The 16310-nt window shown below is 49.4% G+C and overlaps 1 protein-coding gene across 1 annotated transcript in view; it reads left to right on the forward strand.

The window, feature by feature from the left end:
• The window catches only part of NT5C1A (5'-nucleotidase, cytosolic IA), a 314845-nt gene that overhangs the window by 226938 nt on the left and 71597 nt on the right, over positions 1–16310 (forward strand). The window contains exons 3-4 of the mRNA XM_069622407.1: positions 10313–10442; positions 15503–15625. Coding sequence (XP_069478508.1) covers positions 10313–10442; positions 15503–15625 — 253 coding nt within the window. The remainder of the gene's footprint in view (positions 1–10312; positions 10443–15502; positions 15626–16310) is intronic.

Consider the following 16310-nt stretch of genomic DNA (forward strand, 5'->3'; position numbering starts at 1 on the left):
GGGAGCCCCGGGGATTAAGAGCTAGGAAGCTACAAGAACCTTATATGGGAGCCCTGAAAGGAACCTTATATGGGAGCTCTGGGGATTAAGAGCTAGGAAGCTACAGGAAATGTATATAGGAGCCCCAGGGATTAAGAGCTAGTAAGCTATGGGAACCTTATATGGGAGCCTCTGTGATTAACAGCTAAGAAGTTACATGAACCTTATATGGGAGCCCCGGCGATTAAGAGCTAGGAAGCTACAGGAACGTTATATGGGAGGTCCAGGGATTAAGAGCTAGGTAGCTACAGGAATTTATATGGGAGCCCCGGCTATTAAGAGCTAGGAAGCTACAGGACCCTTATATCGGAGCCCCAGGGATTAGCTAGGAAGCTCTGGGAACCTTAAATGGGAGCCCCTGGGTTTAAGAGTTTGGAAGCTATGGGAACCTTCTATGGGAGTCCCGGGGATTAAGAGCTTGGAAGCTATGGAAACCTAATATGAGAGGCCCGGGGATTAAGAGCTAGGATGATATGGGAACCTTATATGGGAGCCCTGTAGATTAAGAGCTAGGAAACTATGGGAGCCCTGGGGATTAAGAGCTAGGAAGCTATGGGAACCTATTATGGGAGCCCTGGGGATTAAGAGCTAGGATGCTATGGGAACCTTAGATGGGAGCCCCAGGGATTACGAGCTAGGAAGCTACGGGAATGTTATATGGGAGATCCGAGGGATTAAGAGCTGGGAAGCCACAAGAACCTTATATGGGAGCCCCAGGGATTAAGAGCTAGAAAGCTATGGGATCATTATATGGGAGCCCCAGGGATTAGGAGGTAGGAAGCTCTGGGATCCTTAAATGGGAGCCCCAGTGATTAAGTGCTAGGAAACTACAGGAACCTTATATGGGAGCCCCGGGGATTAAGAGCTTGGAAGCTACAGGAACATTATATGGAAGCCCTGGTGATTAAGAGCTAAGAAGCTATGGGAACCTTATATGGGAGCCCTGGGGATTAAGAGCTCAGAAACTACAGGAACCTTATATGGGAGCCCCAGGGATTAAGAGCTAGGAAGCTATGGGAACCTTACATGGTAACCCCGGGGATTAAGAGCTAGGAAACTACACGACCCTTATATGGGAGCCCCAGGGATTAAGAGCTAGGAAGCTATGGGAACCTTATATGGGAGCCCTGGGGATTAAGAGCTAGGAAGCCACAGGAACCTTATATGGGAGCCCCGGGGATTAAGAGCTAGGATGCTACAGGAACCTTATATGGGAGCTCTGGGGATTAAGAGCTAGTAAACTACAGTAACCTTATATGGGAGCCCTAAGGATTAAGAGCTAGGAAGCTGCAGGTTCCATATATCATAGCCCCAGGGATTAAGTACTAGGAAGCTACAGGACCCTTATGTGGGAGCCCCAGGGATTAAGAGCTAGGAAACTCTGGTAACCTTATATGGGAGCCCCAGGGATTAAGAGCTAGGAAGCTATGGGAACTTTATATGGGAGCCCTGGGGATTAAGAGCTAGGATACTACAGGAACCTTATATGGGAGCTCTGGGGATTAAGAGCTAGGAAGCTACAGGAAATGTATATGGAAGCCCCAGGGATTAAGAGCTAGGAAGCTATGGGAACCTTATATGGGAGCCCCAGTGATTAGCTAGGAAGCTCTGGGAACCTTAAATGGGAGCCGGGGGATTAAGAGCTAGGAAGCTACCGGACCCTTATATAGGAGCCCCAGGGATTAGTTAGGAAGCTCTGGGAACCTTAAATGGGAGACCCTGGGATTAAGAGCTTGGAAGATATGGGAACCTTATATGGGAACCCCAGATATTAGCTAGGAAGCTCTGGGAACCTTAAATGGGAGCCCCGGGGATTAAGAGCTAGGAAGCTACAGGACCCTTATATATAGGAGCCCCAGGGATTAGTTAGGAAGCTCTGGGAACCTTAAATGGGAGACCCGGGGATTAAGAGCTTGGAAGCTATGGGAACTTTATATGGGAGCCCCAGTGATTAGCTTGGAAGCTCTGGGAACCTTAAATGGGAGCCCCGGGGATTAAGAGCTAGGAAGCTACAGGACCCTTATATAGGTGACCCAGGGATTAGCTAGGAAACTATGGGAACCTTCTATGGGAAGCCCGGGATTAAGAGCGAGGAAGCTACAGGAACCTTGAATGGGAGCCCTGGGGATTAAGAGCTAGGAAACTATGGGAGCCCCTGTGATTAAGAGCTAGGAAGCTCTGGGAACCTTATATGGGAGTCCCGGGGATTAAGGGCTAGGAAGCTCTGGGAACCTTAAATGGGATCCCCGGGGATTAAGAGCTAGGAAGCTACAGGAACCTTATATGGGAGCCCTAGGGATTCAGAGCTAGGAAGCCTAAGGAACCTTATATGGGAGCTCCGGGGATTAAGAGCTAGGAAGCTACCGGAAATTTATATAGGAGCCCCTGGGATTAAGAGCTAGGAAGCTATGGGAACCTTATATGGGAGCCCCGGTGATTAAGAGCTAAGAATTTACATGAACCTTATATGGGAGCCCCGGCGATTAAGAGCTAGGAAGCTACAGGAACCATATATGGGAGGTCCAAGGATTAAGAGCTAGGTAGCTACAGGAATTTAAATGAGAGCCCCAGCTATTAAGAGCAAGGAAGCTACATGACCCTTATATCGGAGCCCCAGGGATTAGCTAGGAAACTCTGGGAACTTTAAATGGGAGCCCCAGGGATTAAGAGTTTGGAAGCTATGGGAACCTTCTATGGGAGTCCCGGGGATTAAGAGCTTGGAAGCTATGGAAACCTAATATGGGAGGCCCAGGGATTGAGAGCTAGGATGATATGGGAACCTTATAATTGAGCCCTGGGGATTAAGAGCTAGGAAACTATGGGAACCTTATATGGGAGCCCTGGGATTAAGAGCTAGGAAGCTATGGGAACCTAATATGGGAGCCCTGGGGATTAAGAGCTAGGATGCTATGGGAACCTTAGATGGGAGCCCCAGGGATTAAGAGCTAGGAAGCTACGGGAACGTTATATGGGAGATCCGAGGGATTAAGAGCTGGGAAGCCACAGGAACCTTATATGGGAGCCCCAGGGATTAAGAGCTAGGAAACTACACAACCCTTATATGGGAGCCCCGCGGATTAAGAGCTAGGAAGCTCTGGGAACCTTATATGGGAGCCCCGGGGATTAAGAGCTAGGAATCCACAGGAACCTTATATGGGAGCACCAAGGATTAAAAGCTAGGAAGCTACAGGAACCTTATATGGGAGCCCTGGGGATTAAGAGCTAGGAAGCTATGGGAACCTTATATGGGAGCCCCGGGGATTAAGAGCTAGGAAGCTATGGAACCTTATATCAGAGCCCCAGGGATTAAGAGCGAGGAAGCTACAGGAACCTTATATGGGAGCTCCCGGAGATTAAGAGCTAGGACGCTATGGGAACCTTATATCAGAGCCCCAGGGATTAAGAGCGAGGAAGCCACAGGAACCTTATATGGGAGTCCCAGGGATTAAGAGCTAAGAAACTATGGAACCTTATATCAGAGCCCCAGGGATTAAGAGCGAGAAAGCTACAGAAACCTTATATCGGAGCTCCCGGAGATTAAGAGCTAGGATGCTATGAGAACCTTATATCAGAGCCCCAGGGATTAAGAGCTAGGAAGCTACAGGAACCTTATATGGGAGCCCTGGGTCTTAAGAGCTAGGAAACTCTGGGAATTTTATATGGGAGCCCAAGGGATTAAAAGCTAGGAAGCTACAGGCACTTTATATGGGAGCCTCGGGATTAAGAGCTAGGAAACTACACAAACCTTATATGGGAGCCCCTTGGATTAAGAGCTAGGAAGCTACAAGGACCTTATATGGGAGCCCCGGTGATTAAGAGCTAGGAAGCTACGGAGCCTTATATCACAGCCCCAGGGATTAAGAGCGAGGAAGCTACAGGAACCTTATATGGGAGCTCCCGGAGATTAAGAGCTAGGACGCCGTACTTCTATGTGTGTACCGGTCACTATACCGCATGATTGGGCTGTACCTATACCGCTTCCCTTTGTTCAATTTGTCCTTTCCCCCACCTTGACTCAATTTCTCGTGGTGGTTTATGGGACATGTAGTTTTGTTTGGTCCTGCTGATATAAACTTTTGGGGGCTGGGTCTGAAAGTTAGTATGGGGTCGTCTTTTATCTCCATTGCCTCTTTGACCTCCTCACATACTCCCCCCAGGGAACCAGGCCATTCGGGCCGGTTCAGCGCCCTGGATAAATAATCAGCGACTAACTTATACTTTCCGGGTTTATGTACTGTAACAAAAAGATAGGGCTCAAGAGTCAAGAACCACCTCAGACCCCTATGGTTTGAATCCTTCTGGGTGGCCAGCCATCTGAGAGGTGCATGATCCATAAAAATGGTAAACTACCGAGCTAGTAGGTAATAATGGAGGGATTCTACTGCCCACTTTATTGCCAGACATTCTTTTTCTAGAGTGGAGTACGGTATCTCATTTGCGGCAGGAGTTTTCTACTGATGAACGCTATAGGGCAAAGTTTCTGTTCTGTCCCTTGGGATAGCACTGCGCCTAGACCACATCCTGACGCATCTGCCTGCAAAATAAATTCTTCGGTATGAATCTTCTGTAATACCCCACGAACCCCAGAAATGCTCAGATCTCCTTCCGTGTCTCAGGAATTTGTAGTTTTTCCAAGGCCTGTATTTTGTCCACCAGGGGTGTGATTACCCCACCTCCCACCAAATATCCCAGATACTTAGTGGTTTTGGCTGCCAGTTTGTTTTTCTTGGGATTAATATATAGCCCGGCCTCTTGTAAGGATTTAATTACTTTGGTGAGATGTACTAAGTGTTCTTCCCAGGTTCTACTGAAAATGACTATGTCATCCAAATAGGTCGCTGCATATGGTTCATGAGGTTTTAAGATCTTGTCCATTAAGGCCTGAAACATGGTAGGAGCCCCGTGTAACCCAAATGGTAAAACGGTAAACTGAAATAGCCCTTGAGGTGTTGAGAAGGCTGTTTTCTCCTGATCCGCCGGGATGAGAGGTATCTGCCAATATCCTTTGGTTAAGTCCAAGATGCTCAAGAAAGATGCCTCTCCCAGCTTTTCTATTAGTTCATCAATCCTGGGCATTGGGTAGGCTTCGTATCGGGAAATGGCGTTTAATTGTCCAAAATCCATACAAAACCGTGTGGTACCATCTGGTTTGGCCACTAGTACCACAGGTGAACACCATACACTCTTGGAGGGGATAATGGTACCTAGTTTCAGCATACTATCTATTTCTTGTGCTATCTCCCCCCTTTTGGTTTGGGGATTCTGTAGGGTCGGAGGCATACAATCTTGCCTGCCTCTGTGAGAATGCAGTGGGTAGCCATATGGGTTCTTCCTGGTATTCCCGAGAATACTTGTGCCACAGGTTCTAAGGTGGAAAATAACTCAGATCTTTGGGTGTCGCTCAACTGTTCCCCCAATCCCACAACTTGTATGCCACTAGCCGAGTGTGTGACCGTTTGTTCTGGGACCGATAGGTCTGCCAGGCTTGTACACAATACAGCTGAGTCCCCTTCTTTCCGTAACTTGAGGAGATTCATGTGATAGTTCTGATGTTTGTTTTGTCTATCAGGTTTCTCTACCTTAAAGTTAACTGGGCCCAATATTTTCGTGATGCTGTACGGGCCTTTCCATTGGGCGAGCATTTTGTTGGTGTGAGTGGGTAATAACATCAACACCTTGTCTCCTACTTTAAGAGTTCTCGGTCTGCTTCCTTTATCATAATATTTCTGTTGTCTTTCTTGAGCCCGACCCAGGTTTTCCTGTGCATAATCTCAGAGTTTTCCCAGGTGCTCTCTTAAGTCATTAACATATTCAGTGAGGTTTGTTTCCTCCTGGTTTTCCCAGGTATCTTTCAGTAATTCCAAAATAGATTTTGGCTGTCTCCCAAATAATAATTCAAATGGGGAATACTCTGTGGAAGATTGCGTAGTGTCACGTAAAACCATCAACACCCATGGTAGCACTCTCTCCCATCCCAGACCAATGGGACTGGTGGCTCTTTTTATCATTTATTTGATGGTTTTATTATATCTTTCCACCAGCCCATTCATCTGGGGATGGTACACCGAGGTTCTCAAATGGTTGATGCCAAGGGTCTTGCATACCTCCTTCATGACAGTTGACATAAAATTACGTCCTAGGTCAGTCACAATCTCTAGGGGAATCCCTACTCTGGCAAAGTAGGGCAAGAGGGCATCACATACTTGTCTTGCAGTCATTCCTCTTAATGGAAAGTCTTTGGAGTACCTAGTGGCATAGTCCACTACCACTAGTATGAACTGGTATCCTCTGCTGGTAGGTTCCATAGGCCCCACAATGTCTAGCCCTATTCTCTGAAAGGATTCTTTGATCAAGGGCATCCTTTGTAGTGCGGCTCGGCCCGGTATATGTGGGCTTGTTTTCTGACATATAACACATTCTTGGCAATACTTTGACACCTCAGCGTAAACTCCGGGCCAGTAGAAATTTTGCAACACCCTTTTTATAGTCATGTTCTCCGCTAGATGTCCCCCTGTGGTATGGTCATGTGCCAGCTGTAGCAGTCCTTTCCTGTAGGACTGGGGAACCAACAATTGCTCCTTCTCTATTTTATCAGGGCCTTGAGTTACTCGATATATTAATCCTTGTTTTTCTTTAAAGTAAGGCGTAGTAGGGTGGGTCCCGCTAGCGTCTAAGGCTTGTTCTCTGGCTCTTTTTAGCGTTTCATCTAGCCCTGTTTCTGTTCAAAATGACGGCATATGATCCCCCACTTTCCAGTCTATGATGGTAATGTCTCTGTACTTTTCCTGATTCACTCGTTTCCTCCTTTTCTGGGGTTCCTCCTTTTCTGGGTTTTGGATAATTTTTCTCGATTGCAGGCTCCCAATAGTTCAGTTTGTGAAAGGGGGCTTCTCTTAACCACCTATCAAATTCCGGTAGATCTGTTCCTATCAGTACCGGGGCGGGTAAGGTAGGAATAATAGCTGCTTTGATTGGTATCTCCTGCCCCTGCAATCCCAACACAATGTCTTTGGTAGGATACCCTTTCACATCCCCATGCACACATTTGATGCCAATGGTTCTCACCTGTTTGTGTTCTTGCTCGCTCACATGGGGCTGTATGGCCATCTGTCGGCTTCCCCTATCCATCATTGCTTGACAGGGATGTCCGTCACTGTGACTTCTATCACATAAGGTAACCGTTTCCTTCTGTATTCCTGGGTTTGTAAGGTCCTGATTTCCATTGGTTCGGGTTCCAGTTTTCTGTAGCAGAATCGAGCAATATGACCCCATTCCCCACATTCGAAACATTGGGGTGCCGTTTCTTTGTTTAAGCCAACCCCATTAGGTCGGGGTTCTGCCCTGTTCCTGGGTTCGGTGCTTGGCCCCTTATAAGGCCAACTGCGTAAGGCGGGAGTTTCCTTACTTGGTCTCAAGTGGGTCGCTGGGATGGGCCGAGTGTTACCTGTCTTCTGATATGCTGTTGCCACATCTATGGCCTTGGTTAAGGACAGATGGTGATGTTGCCTAACCCACCTCTGTATGGGTCCGGGAAAGGCATCAATGAACTGTTCCATCATTACTTTATCCTTAATCTGTCCTATTGTGGCAGTGCCTGTTTGAAGCCATTTTTCCGCCAAATCTTGCACTATGTAGAACAATTGTCTTGGGCTTTCTCCGGGTTTCAATCTGGTTTCTCTAAACTTGAGTCTGTAGGATTCTTCATCCATACCGAGTCTTTCCAACACTGTTTTTTTAATCTCGGTATAAGGAGTGTCACCTGTGGGGTTGGCTGCTTGGTATGCCCCCTGCATTGGCCCCGTGAGCAGGGGTGCGAGGTAGAAGGCCCATCTGTCCTGTGGCCATTGAGCTGCTCTGGCTATTCTCTCAAAATTCACAAAGAAAAAACTGGGGTCTTCTCCTACTTGATATTTCTGTAATACCATGGACGGTATCGTGGGATGTGTCCGTGTGGTGGCCACTGCTTCTCCCAATATTCTTAAAGCTTCCCGTCCTTGCTCTTGTGCCGCACTTTTCACTTGTATGGCGTGTCGGAGGGCTTGTCTGTCTGCCTGCGCCTGGTCGCCTTGCACTTGGATAAGTTGTTGCAGTTGCTGCTGCCCCTCTGTGAGTGCCTTTATCACAGCTTCCATTCCGTCTGCCTTGGCGTTCTCTTGAATCCCACCAACTGCCACCACTGTAAAGTAGTAGGCTGTAGTCGGATGCAGGGTTAACAAGTTAAGATTTATTGCTGTGTTAACCTTTCCACCAGCCCCTCAATATAAACAACAAAACATGCTTATTTTTGGCTCAGCCGGCTTGCGCTGTAAAGGGTTAATCAATTCAGATTTCGTAGCAATGTCCTCTTAGGCTTCTCGCCTCTTTGAAAGAATAATAAACAGCTCACATAAATTCCCTTTTCTCGGACGCTAGCTTTCCGTTCCTTCGCCAGCTGTCCAAAATGGGGTTTCAAAAACAAACAAACAGAGAAGGTAAAGCCACGGAAGCACTGTCCTTTGAAATGGCTTACGGCCGGGCTTTCCTTGTCAGTGAATCCGCCTCGGGTGTGTTTTTCTGTGCTGCCGCTCCTCGAGCCTCTCCTGGCGGAGAGTCTGCCTCTTGATAGGGATCTCTGCGATGCTGCTCCGTCAGCCTCCTAGTACGCCCAAAGTACAGCACCTGGGGATTCCTCCCACTCCTCTGTGGTCTCCGGCCAGGGCTGCTGCTGTAATGAGAGACACCTGGTGAGTTTCCTGGGGCTTCTTTTAACTCATGCTCTGCTCCTCCCCTCCATTCAGCTTCCACCTGCCTTTCCTGCCCACCTCCCACACCTGCAGCCAGTTTTCCTTCTCCCCTCCACCCCGTTCCATGCACTGTTTATCCATCCCAACCTGTACTTCTATGTGTGTACCGGTCACTATACCGCATGACTGGGCTGTACCTATACCGCTTCCCTTTGTTCATTTTGTCCTTTCCCCCACCTTGACTCCATTTCTCGTGGTGGTTTACGGGACATGTAGTTTTGTTTTGTCCTGCTGATATAACCTTTTGGGGGCTGGGTCTGAAAGTTAGAATGGGGTCGTCTTTTATCTCCATTGCCTCTTTGACCTCCTCACACACGTGTTTAAACTTAGCATTTTTGTCAACGTGTGTGACAGTGGAACACACTTCCAGATATTGTGTGTCAATGGTGGCTGTACTGTGGTGGTTAGCGGAATATGCCTTACTTCTTAAAGAAGACACCTATAAATCAGGTTAAAAAAACTAGAATGCCAAACACTACATTGAACAACACTGTCAGGCCAGCGCTCGAGTCTTCAGATTAAATCATTGAATTGCTTTTTAGGTCTACAAAAGATCACATTTAAAGAAAGAGGTTGTTAGACAAATACAAAGAAAGTATTGTCAACATGAATACATACACACAACCTCTTATGATCAGAAGACAAGAGCAGGGGGGAGACAACTTAATACAGTACTCATCACTTCTATCTCTATAAGTGTAATAGTGTACACTTCTAGGGAGAAGCAACTAATTGGACTGTTCTACTTTTCAGAACCGCTTGCAAATCAGATACACCACCAAGAAAAGGCACACTACAATAAAATACCTTTTTATGAAAGCTTTTCAAGGTAAAAGTAAGTAAAACCCATCAAAAATAATAGTACAGGGAAATACTAGTTACATGCAAGTAAACATTAATTTCTTAATGGTTGTGACCCACACAATGAGGGGCAAGAAAGCTTTCTTGCAATTCAGAGTGCCAATATGGCAAGGAGTAAGCAAGTTCACAATGACAGGAGATCTTCCAAACAACATCACTTAGAGAATGGAGGACCACTAAGATGTATTCAATAACTTGATGTGCCTTGATATCAAATGATGAACAATTCCCCTGATGAATGTCCAGTATTGAGTACAAAAGTGGATAGAAACACGTAGGGAAGATAATAGAATATTTGTATGATACATAATGTTATTAAGAAATTAATCAGAAAACTTGTTTTACAATATATAAGAAGGTTTAGACATACTAATTTCAAATGGGTTTATATAAATAGACTTTGAAATTGATTTTGAGTAGAAAAAAGATCATTAGACAACTCAGCAATGTATGACAATATTGTATAAGTTAATAGTTTTCATAATGGAGAAGTGATATTAGAAGAAATGGTATTGTGTGCCCCCTCGGGGTCGCCATGCTATGCATCGCGTGAGGCCTGGCATGCAGCTCTGGGTGTGTCTGGCATCAGCATCTAGGGTAACTTGCCATCTCCTTCCCCTCTGTCTTAGGCTTTGGAAACCGTTAATGCCCGGTTGAGGGAGCTCTACCCGAGCAGCGAAGACCTCTTTGACATCGTGCTGATGACCAACAATCACGCCCAGGTGGGCGTCCGACTGATTAACACCATCAATCACCACAGTGAGTACTGGGCACGGCACCGGGGAGGTGTGGGCATAGGCTGCATGCATTTAGGCCCAGCCAGGGCAATGTACGCAGGGGGCACACACACACACAGGACAACACGTGCAGAGGCTGCATGCATTCAGACACACACAGGACAATGGTGCAGAGGACACGCACAGGACAAAGCGTTCAGAGGCTGCGTGCATTCAGACACACACTGGACAATGGTGCAGAGGACACGCACAGGACAACGTGTTCAAAGGCTGTGTGCATTCAGACACACAGGACAATGCGTGCAGAGGACACGCACAGGACAACGCGTTTGGAGGCTGCGTGCATTCAGACACACAGAGGGCAATGCGTGCAGAGGGCATGCACAGGACAAAGCATTCAGAGGCTGAGTACATTCAGACACACACCGGACAATGGTGCAGAGGACACGCACAGGACACGCGTTCAAAGACTGCATGCATTCAGACACACAGGACAATGCATGCATTCAGACACACACAGGACAATGCGTGTTGAGGACATGCACAGGACAAAGCATTCAGAGGGTCCGTGCATTCAGACACATACAGGACAATGCGTGCAGAGGACATGCACAGGACCAAGCGTTCAGAGGCTGCGTGCTTTCAGACACACACAGGACAATGCGTGCAAACGGCACACACAGGGTAAAGCGTTCAGAGGCTGTGTGCATTCAGACACACACAAGGCAATGCGTGCAGAGGCTGCGTGCATTCAGACACACAGGACAATGGTGCAGGGGACACGCACAGGACACGCGTTCAAAGCCTGCATGCATTCAGACACACAGGACAATGCATGCATTCAGACACACACAGGACAATGCGTGTTGAGGACATGCACAGGACAAAGCATTCAGAGGGTCCGTGCATTCAGACACATACAGGACAATGCGTGCAGAGGACATGCACAGGACCAAGCGTTCAGAGGCTGCGTGCTTTCAGACACACACAGGACAATGCGTGCAAACGGCACACACAGGGTAAAGCGTTCAGAGGCTGTGTGCATTCAGACACACACCAGACAATGGTGCAGAGGACACACACAGGTCGACGCATTCAAAGGCTGCATGCATTCAGACACACAGGACAATGCATGCATTCAGACACACACAGGACAATGCGTGCTGAGGACACGCACAGGACAAAGCGTTCAGCCGGTCCGTGCATTCGGACACACACAGGACAATGCGTGCAGAGGACACGCACAGGACAAAGCGTTCAGAGGCTGCGTGCTTTCAGACACACACAGGACAATGCGTGCAGAGGACACACACAGGACAAAGCGTTCAGAGGCTGCGTGCATTCAGACACACACAGGACAATGTGTGTAGAGGACTCGCACAGGACAACGCGTTCAAAGGCTGCGTGCATTCAGACACACAGGACAATGCGTGCAGAGGACATGTGCAGGACAAAGCGTTCAGAGGCTGCGTGCATTCAGACACACACCAGACAATGGAGCAGAGGACACGCACAGGCCAACGCATTCAAAGGCTGCATGCATTCAGACACACAGGACAATGCATGCATTCAGACACACACAGGACAATGCGTGCTGAGGACACGCACAGGACAAAGCGTTCAGCCGGTCCGTGCATTCAGACACACACAGGACAATGCGTGCAGAGGACACGCACAGGACAAAGCGTTCAGAGGCTGCGTGCTTTCAGACACACACAGGACAATGCGTGCAGAGGACACGCACAGGACAAAGCATTCAGAGGCTGCGTGCATTCAGACACACACACAGGACAATGTGTGCAGAGGACTCGCACAGGACAACGCGTTCAAAGGCTGCGTGCATTCAGACACACAGGACAATGCGTGCAGAGGACACGTGCAGGATAAAGCGTTCAGAGGTTGCGTGCATTCAGACACACACAGGACAATGCATGCAGAGGACACACACAAGACAACGCGTTCAAAGGCTGCATGTATTCAGACACACAGGACAATGTGTGCATTCAGACACACACAGCACAATGCGTGCTGAGGACATCCACAGGACAAAGCGTTCAGAGGGTTCATGAATTCAGACACACACAGGACAAGGCGAATGCGTGCAGAGGACATGCACAGGACAAAGCGTTCAGAGGCTGCATGCTTTCAGACACACACAGGACAATGCGTGCAGAGGACACGCACAGGACGAAGTGTTCAGAGGCTGCGTGCATTCAGACACACACAGGACAATGCGTGCAGAGGACTCGCACAAGACAACGCGTTCAAAGGCTGCATGCATTCAGACACACACTACAATGCATGCAGAGGACACGCACAGGACACACATTCAGAGGCTGTGTGCACTCAGACACACAGAGGACAATGCGTGCAGAGAACACACACAGGACAACACGCTCAGAGACTGCATGCATTCAGACACACACAGGACAATGCGTGCAGAGGCTGCGTGCATACAGGACCATCAAGGACAATCAAGGACAATGCGCACACGGGACCCACACAGAATAATGCATGCAAAGGCTATGGTCCCGATTCATGGAAATGTGTGTAGAAATCGTGCAAGGGCCACGCACTGAGAAGGACAATGCGCTAGCCTGCACGCAGAAGAAACAATGTGCACCCTGTGCATTCATGGAATTCACTGCGAAAATTAACCGTATTCGCAAGTCACGGCCAGTACGCCCCCTGACACGCCCACAGGCAAAGCATAAACAGTGAGAACAGCTACCTTTGCGACGCCCACAGGCAAAGCATAAACAGCCAGAACAGCTACCTTTGCGCGCTCCCCCTGGCGCAAGTACACGCAGCCTTCAGTGTGTGGGGTCCCCCACAAGCAGGCCTGCATCTCGGGGACCCTACGCAGGTCTCCTTTGATGGTTGCCGGCACCCTGACAACATGCGTATGAAAAATTGTAACTCGATATAAACTTGGAAAAACTGCATGCGAACCCCCGTAAACTGTTCCTGCACCCTACTACACTGCTTACGCGCACCCCTAAGTAAGATCGGAACCCCGGTTGCATACATGCACATGCACCCCGGTAGCATAAATCCGACATGCAGACCCACATACGTAAAGTGAATCCTATGCGCAAGTGTACTACTTCGGGTGGCGGATACTTTGAAGGACTTGCGTAGACAATTCCCTGCCGAGAGGTTGTGCGCTCGATTCCATGAATATATCTCGTGTCACGCATTTGTGGGCCGTCCCTCGCAACGCCCACTTTTTCACGTGTTCTTCCCCATTTTCCCTATTCTGCCCTCTGGGCAGGCCTCGCCCAAGGTCTGTGTGGTGTCTCGCGCAAGGCGCCCAACGGCTCGCAGAGACGTACTGAGCCACTGCAAACTCCACGCAAGTCCTGGAAAAGTACTGCACATTTGATTCCATGAATCGACAAATGCGGATTTGCTGCCAGTTTGGCGCGCAAGAACCCTATTTTCCATGCAAATTATTCCATGAATCGGGCCCTGTGTGCATTCAGATCCAACTAGGAACTAGGACAATGCATGCAGGGGACACACAGAACAATGGCTGTAAAGAATGCATGCATTCAGACCCAACCAGGATAATGCACGCGGGGACACACACAGAACAATGCGTGCAAAGACTGCTGCATGCAGGCCTACACAGGACAATGCACACAGGGGACACACACAGATCAATGCGTGCAATGGCTTTGTGCATTCAGATCCAACCAGGGCAATGCACGCGGGGACACACACAGATCAATGCGTGCAAAGGCTGCTGTATTTATGACCACATAGGTCGTGCACATCGGTGCAGGGGACACACACAGAACAATGCATGCGAAGGTAGCGTGCATTCAGACACAACCAGGACAATGCATGCAAATGTTGTGTGCTTTCAGGCCCACACAGGACAGTGCATGCAGAGACTGTGTGCATTGAACTATGAAATGAACACACAACTGAGAAGGATTGTGGAGTAGATCTGACAAGATTAGAGTGCAGGGAAGAAGAGAGAAGTCTGAATGGGAGGCTCTACCCTTCTCCATAGAGGATCAAGGGAGGGGATGGGGCCCAACTTAACTGGACCACTGACATAGGACCTAACACCTAAATAGGGGAGAGAGAGGTTCCCTATCTAAGAATGCATGGACCACAGGGCACAGGGAACACCGCCCCCCAACCCTCCCTGGAGGGACCCTTGGGGGAGGTTAGTGCTCACCAGGGTGTGATTAAGAGGGAGAGGACATGGGCGGCACTTGGCTGGAACACTGTGGGTGGAGGCAGTGGCGTTGCTAGGGAGGGTCTCGGGGGGCCGGCCCCCCCTGTGAAACCCTGTGCCCGCCCTTGTGCCCCCCACCTAAGACGAGCAGTGACCATGTTCTCCTACTTTTTTTCTGTGCCCTCTACTGTTGTCTTTGGCCCCCTCTATGCCCCTCCTAAATTTGATTCATGGCAATGCCACTGGGGGGAGGGGGTGCTAACAATAAATAGCCCTGCTGGGAACCCCCACTTCTGCACACACCTTAGAGGTGCTCATTGCTGCACACTAGAATATACAACAGTGGCGGGAAATGTGCCACAGCTAGTCCTAACTCACTGGTCTGCACACACCTCTCAAGTTCTGAACTAAACACAAACATCATTCTACAGCACAATGAACGGCACGCATTTCACTTCACCACAACAAGGAACCAAACCACACATAGCCTTGCCCAACAGCACATGGCGGCTACTACCCACCAAAGAGACACCTACACTCAGGAACGGTGCCCACCGAACTGACGCTGCCAACAGCACATCAAAGCGTTTGCTCTTTCTCCTGCTCAGTCCCACTACCTGGTCGCCCCCTTGCTTTACAGATCTGCCAGAGCGCCAAGAAACCATGCAAGTGGCAACAGTGCGCAGTATAAGACCCTTGAACATAACATAACATTAATTTGAGGCTCACACAGGATGATGCATGACGAGGGTTCGCGCATTCAGGCCCAGCCCACACACAGCACTGTGGAATCAAAAACCCCCAACCCGCCGCCCCCCTCCCCCGCTGCACCCCCTGAGCACCCTGGGGCTCCTGCTAACCAGGTGCATGTCCCTCCTCTCGCATCGCAGATCTGTTCATCGAGCGCTTCTGCATGACCGGCGGGAGGAGTCCCATCGAGTACCTGAAGGCCTACCACACCAACCTCTACCTGTCCTCCGACGCGGAGAAGGTCAGCGAGGCCATCGAGCAAGGTGAGTCCGGAGCCCAGGGCCCGGCCCCTGGGGCCTGGCTGGGAGCTAGCGGTGCATGGAGGGTGCACAGGGGCAGAGAAAGCATGAAGTGTACAAGTGCAGTGCATGGAGGGTGCACAGGGACCGAGAAAGCATGAAGTGTCCAAGTACGGTGCATGGAGGGTGCACAGGGACCGAGAAAGCATGAAGTGTCCAAGTGTGGTGCATGGAGGGTGCACAGGGACCGAGAAAGCATGAAGTGTCCAAGTGCGGTGCATGGAGGGTGCACAGGGGCCGAGAAAGCATGAAGTGTACAGTGTGGTGCATGGAGGGTGCACAGGGGCCGAGAAAGCATGAAGTGTACAGTGTGGTGCATGGAGGGTGCACAGGGGCCGACAAAGGATGAAGTGTACAAGTGCGGTGCATGGAGGGTGCACAGGGGCCGAGAAAGCATGAAGTGTACAAGAGCAGTGCATGGAGAGTGCACGGGGGCCGAGAAAGCATGAAGTGTCCAAGTCCGGTGCATGGAGGGTGCACAGGGACCGAGAAAGCATGAAATGTCCAAGTGCGGTGCATGGAGGGTGCACAGGGGCCGAGAAAGCATGAAGTGTACAAGTGCGGTGCATGGAGGGTGCACAGGGGCCGAGAAAGCATGAAGCGTACAAGAGCGGTGCATGGAGGGTGCACAGGGACCGAGAAAGCATGA

This window comes from Ambystoma mexicanum, chromosome 11 (assembly GCF_040938575.1).
Source record: "Ambystoma mexicanum isolate Mex_15411 chromosome 11, UKY_AmexF1_1, whole genome shotgun sequence".
NCBI lineage: Eukaryota > Metazoa > Chordata > Amphibia > Caudata > Ambystomatidae > Ambystoma > Ambystoma mexicanum.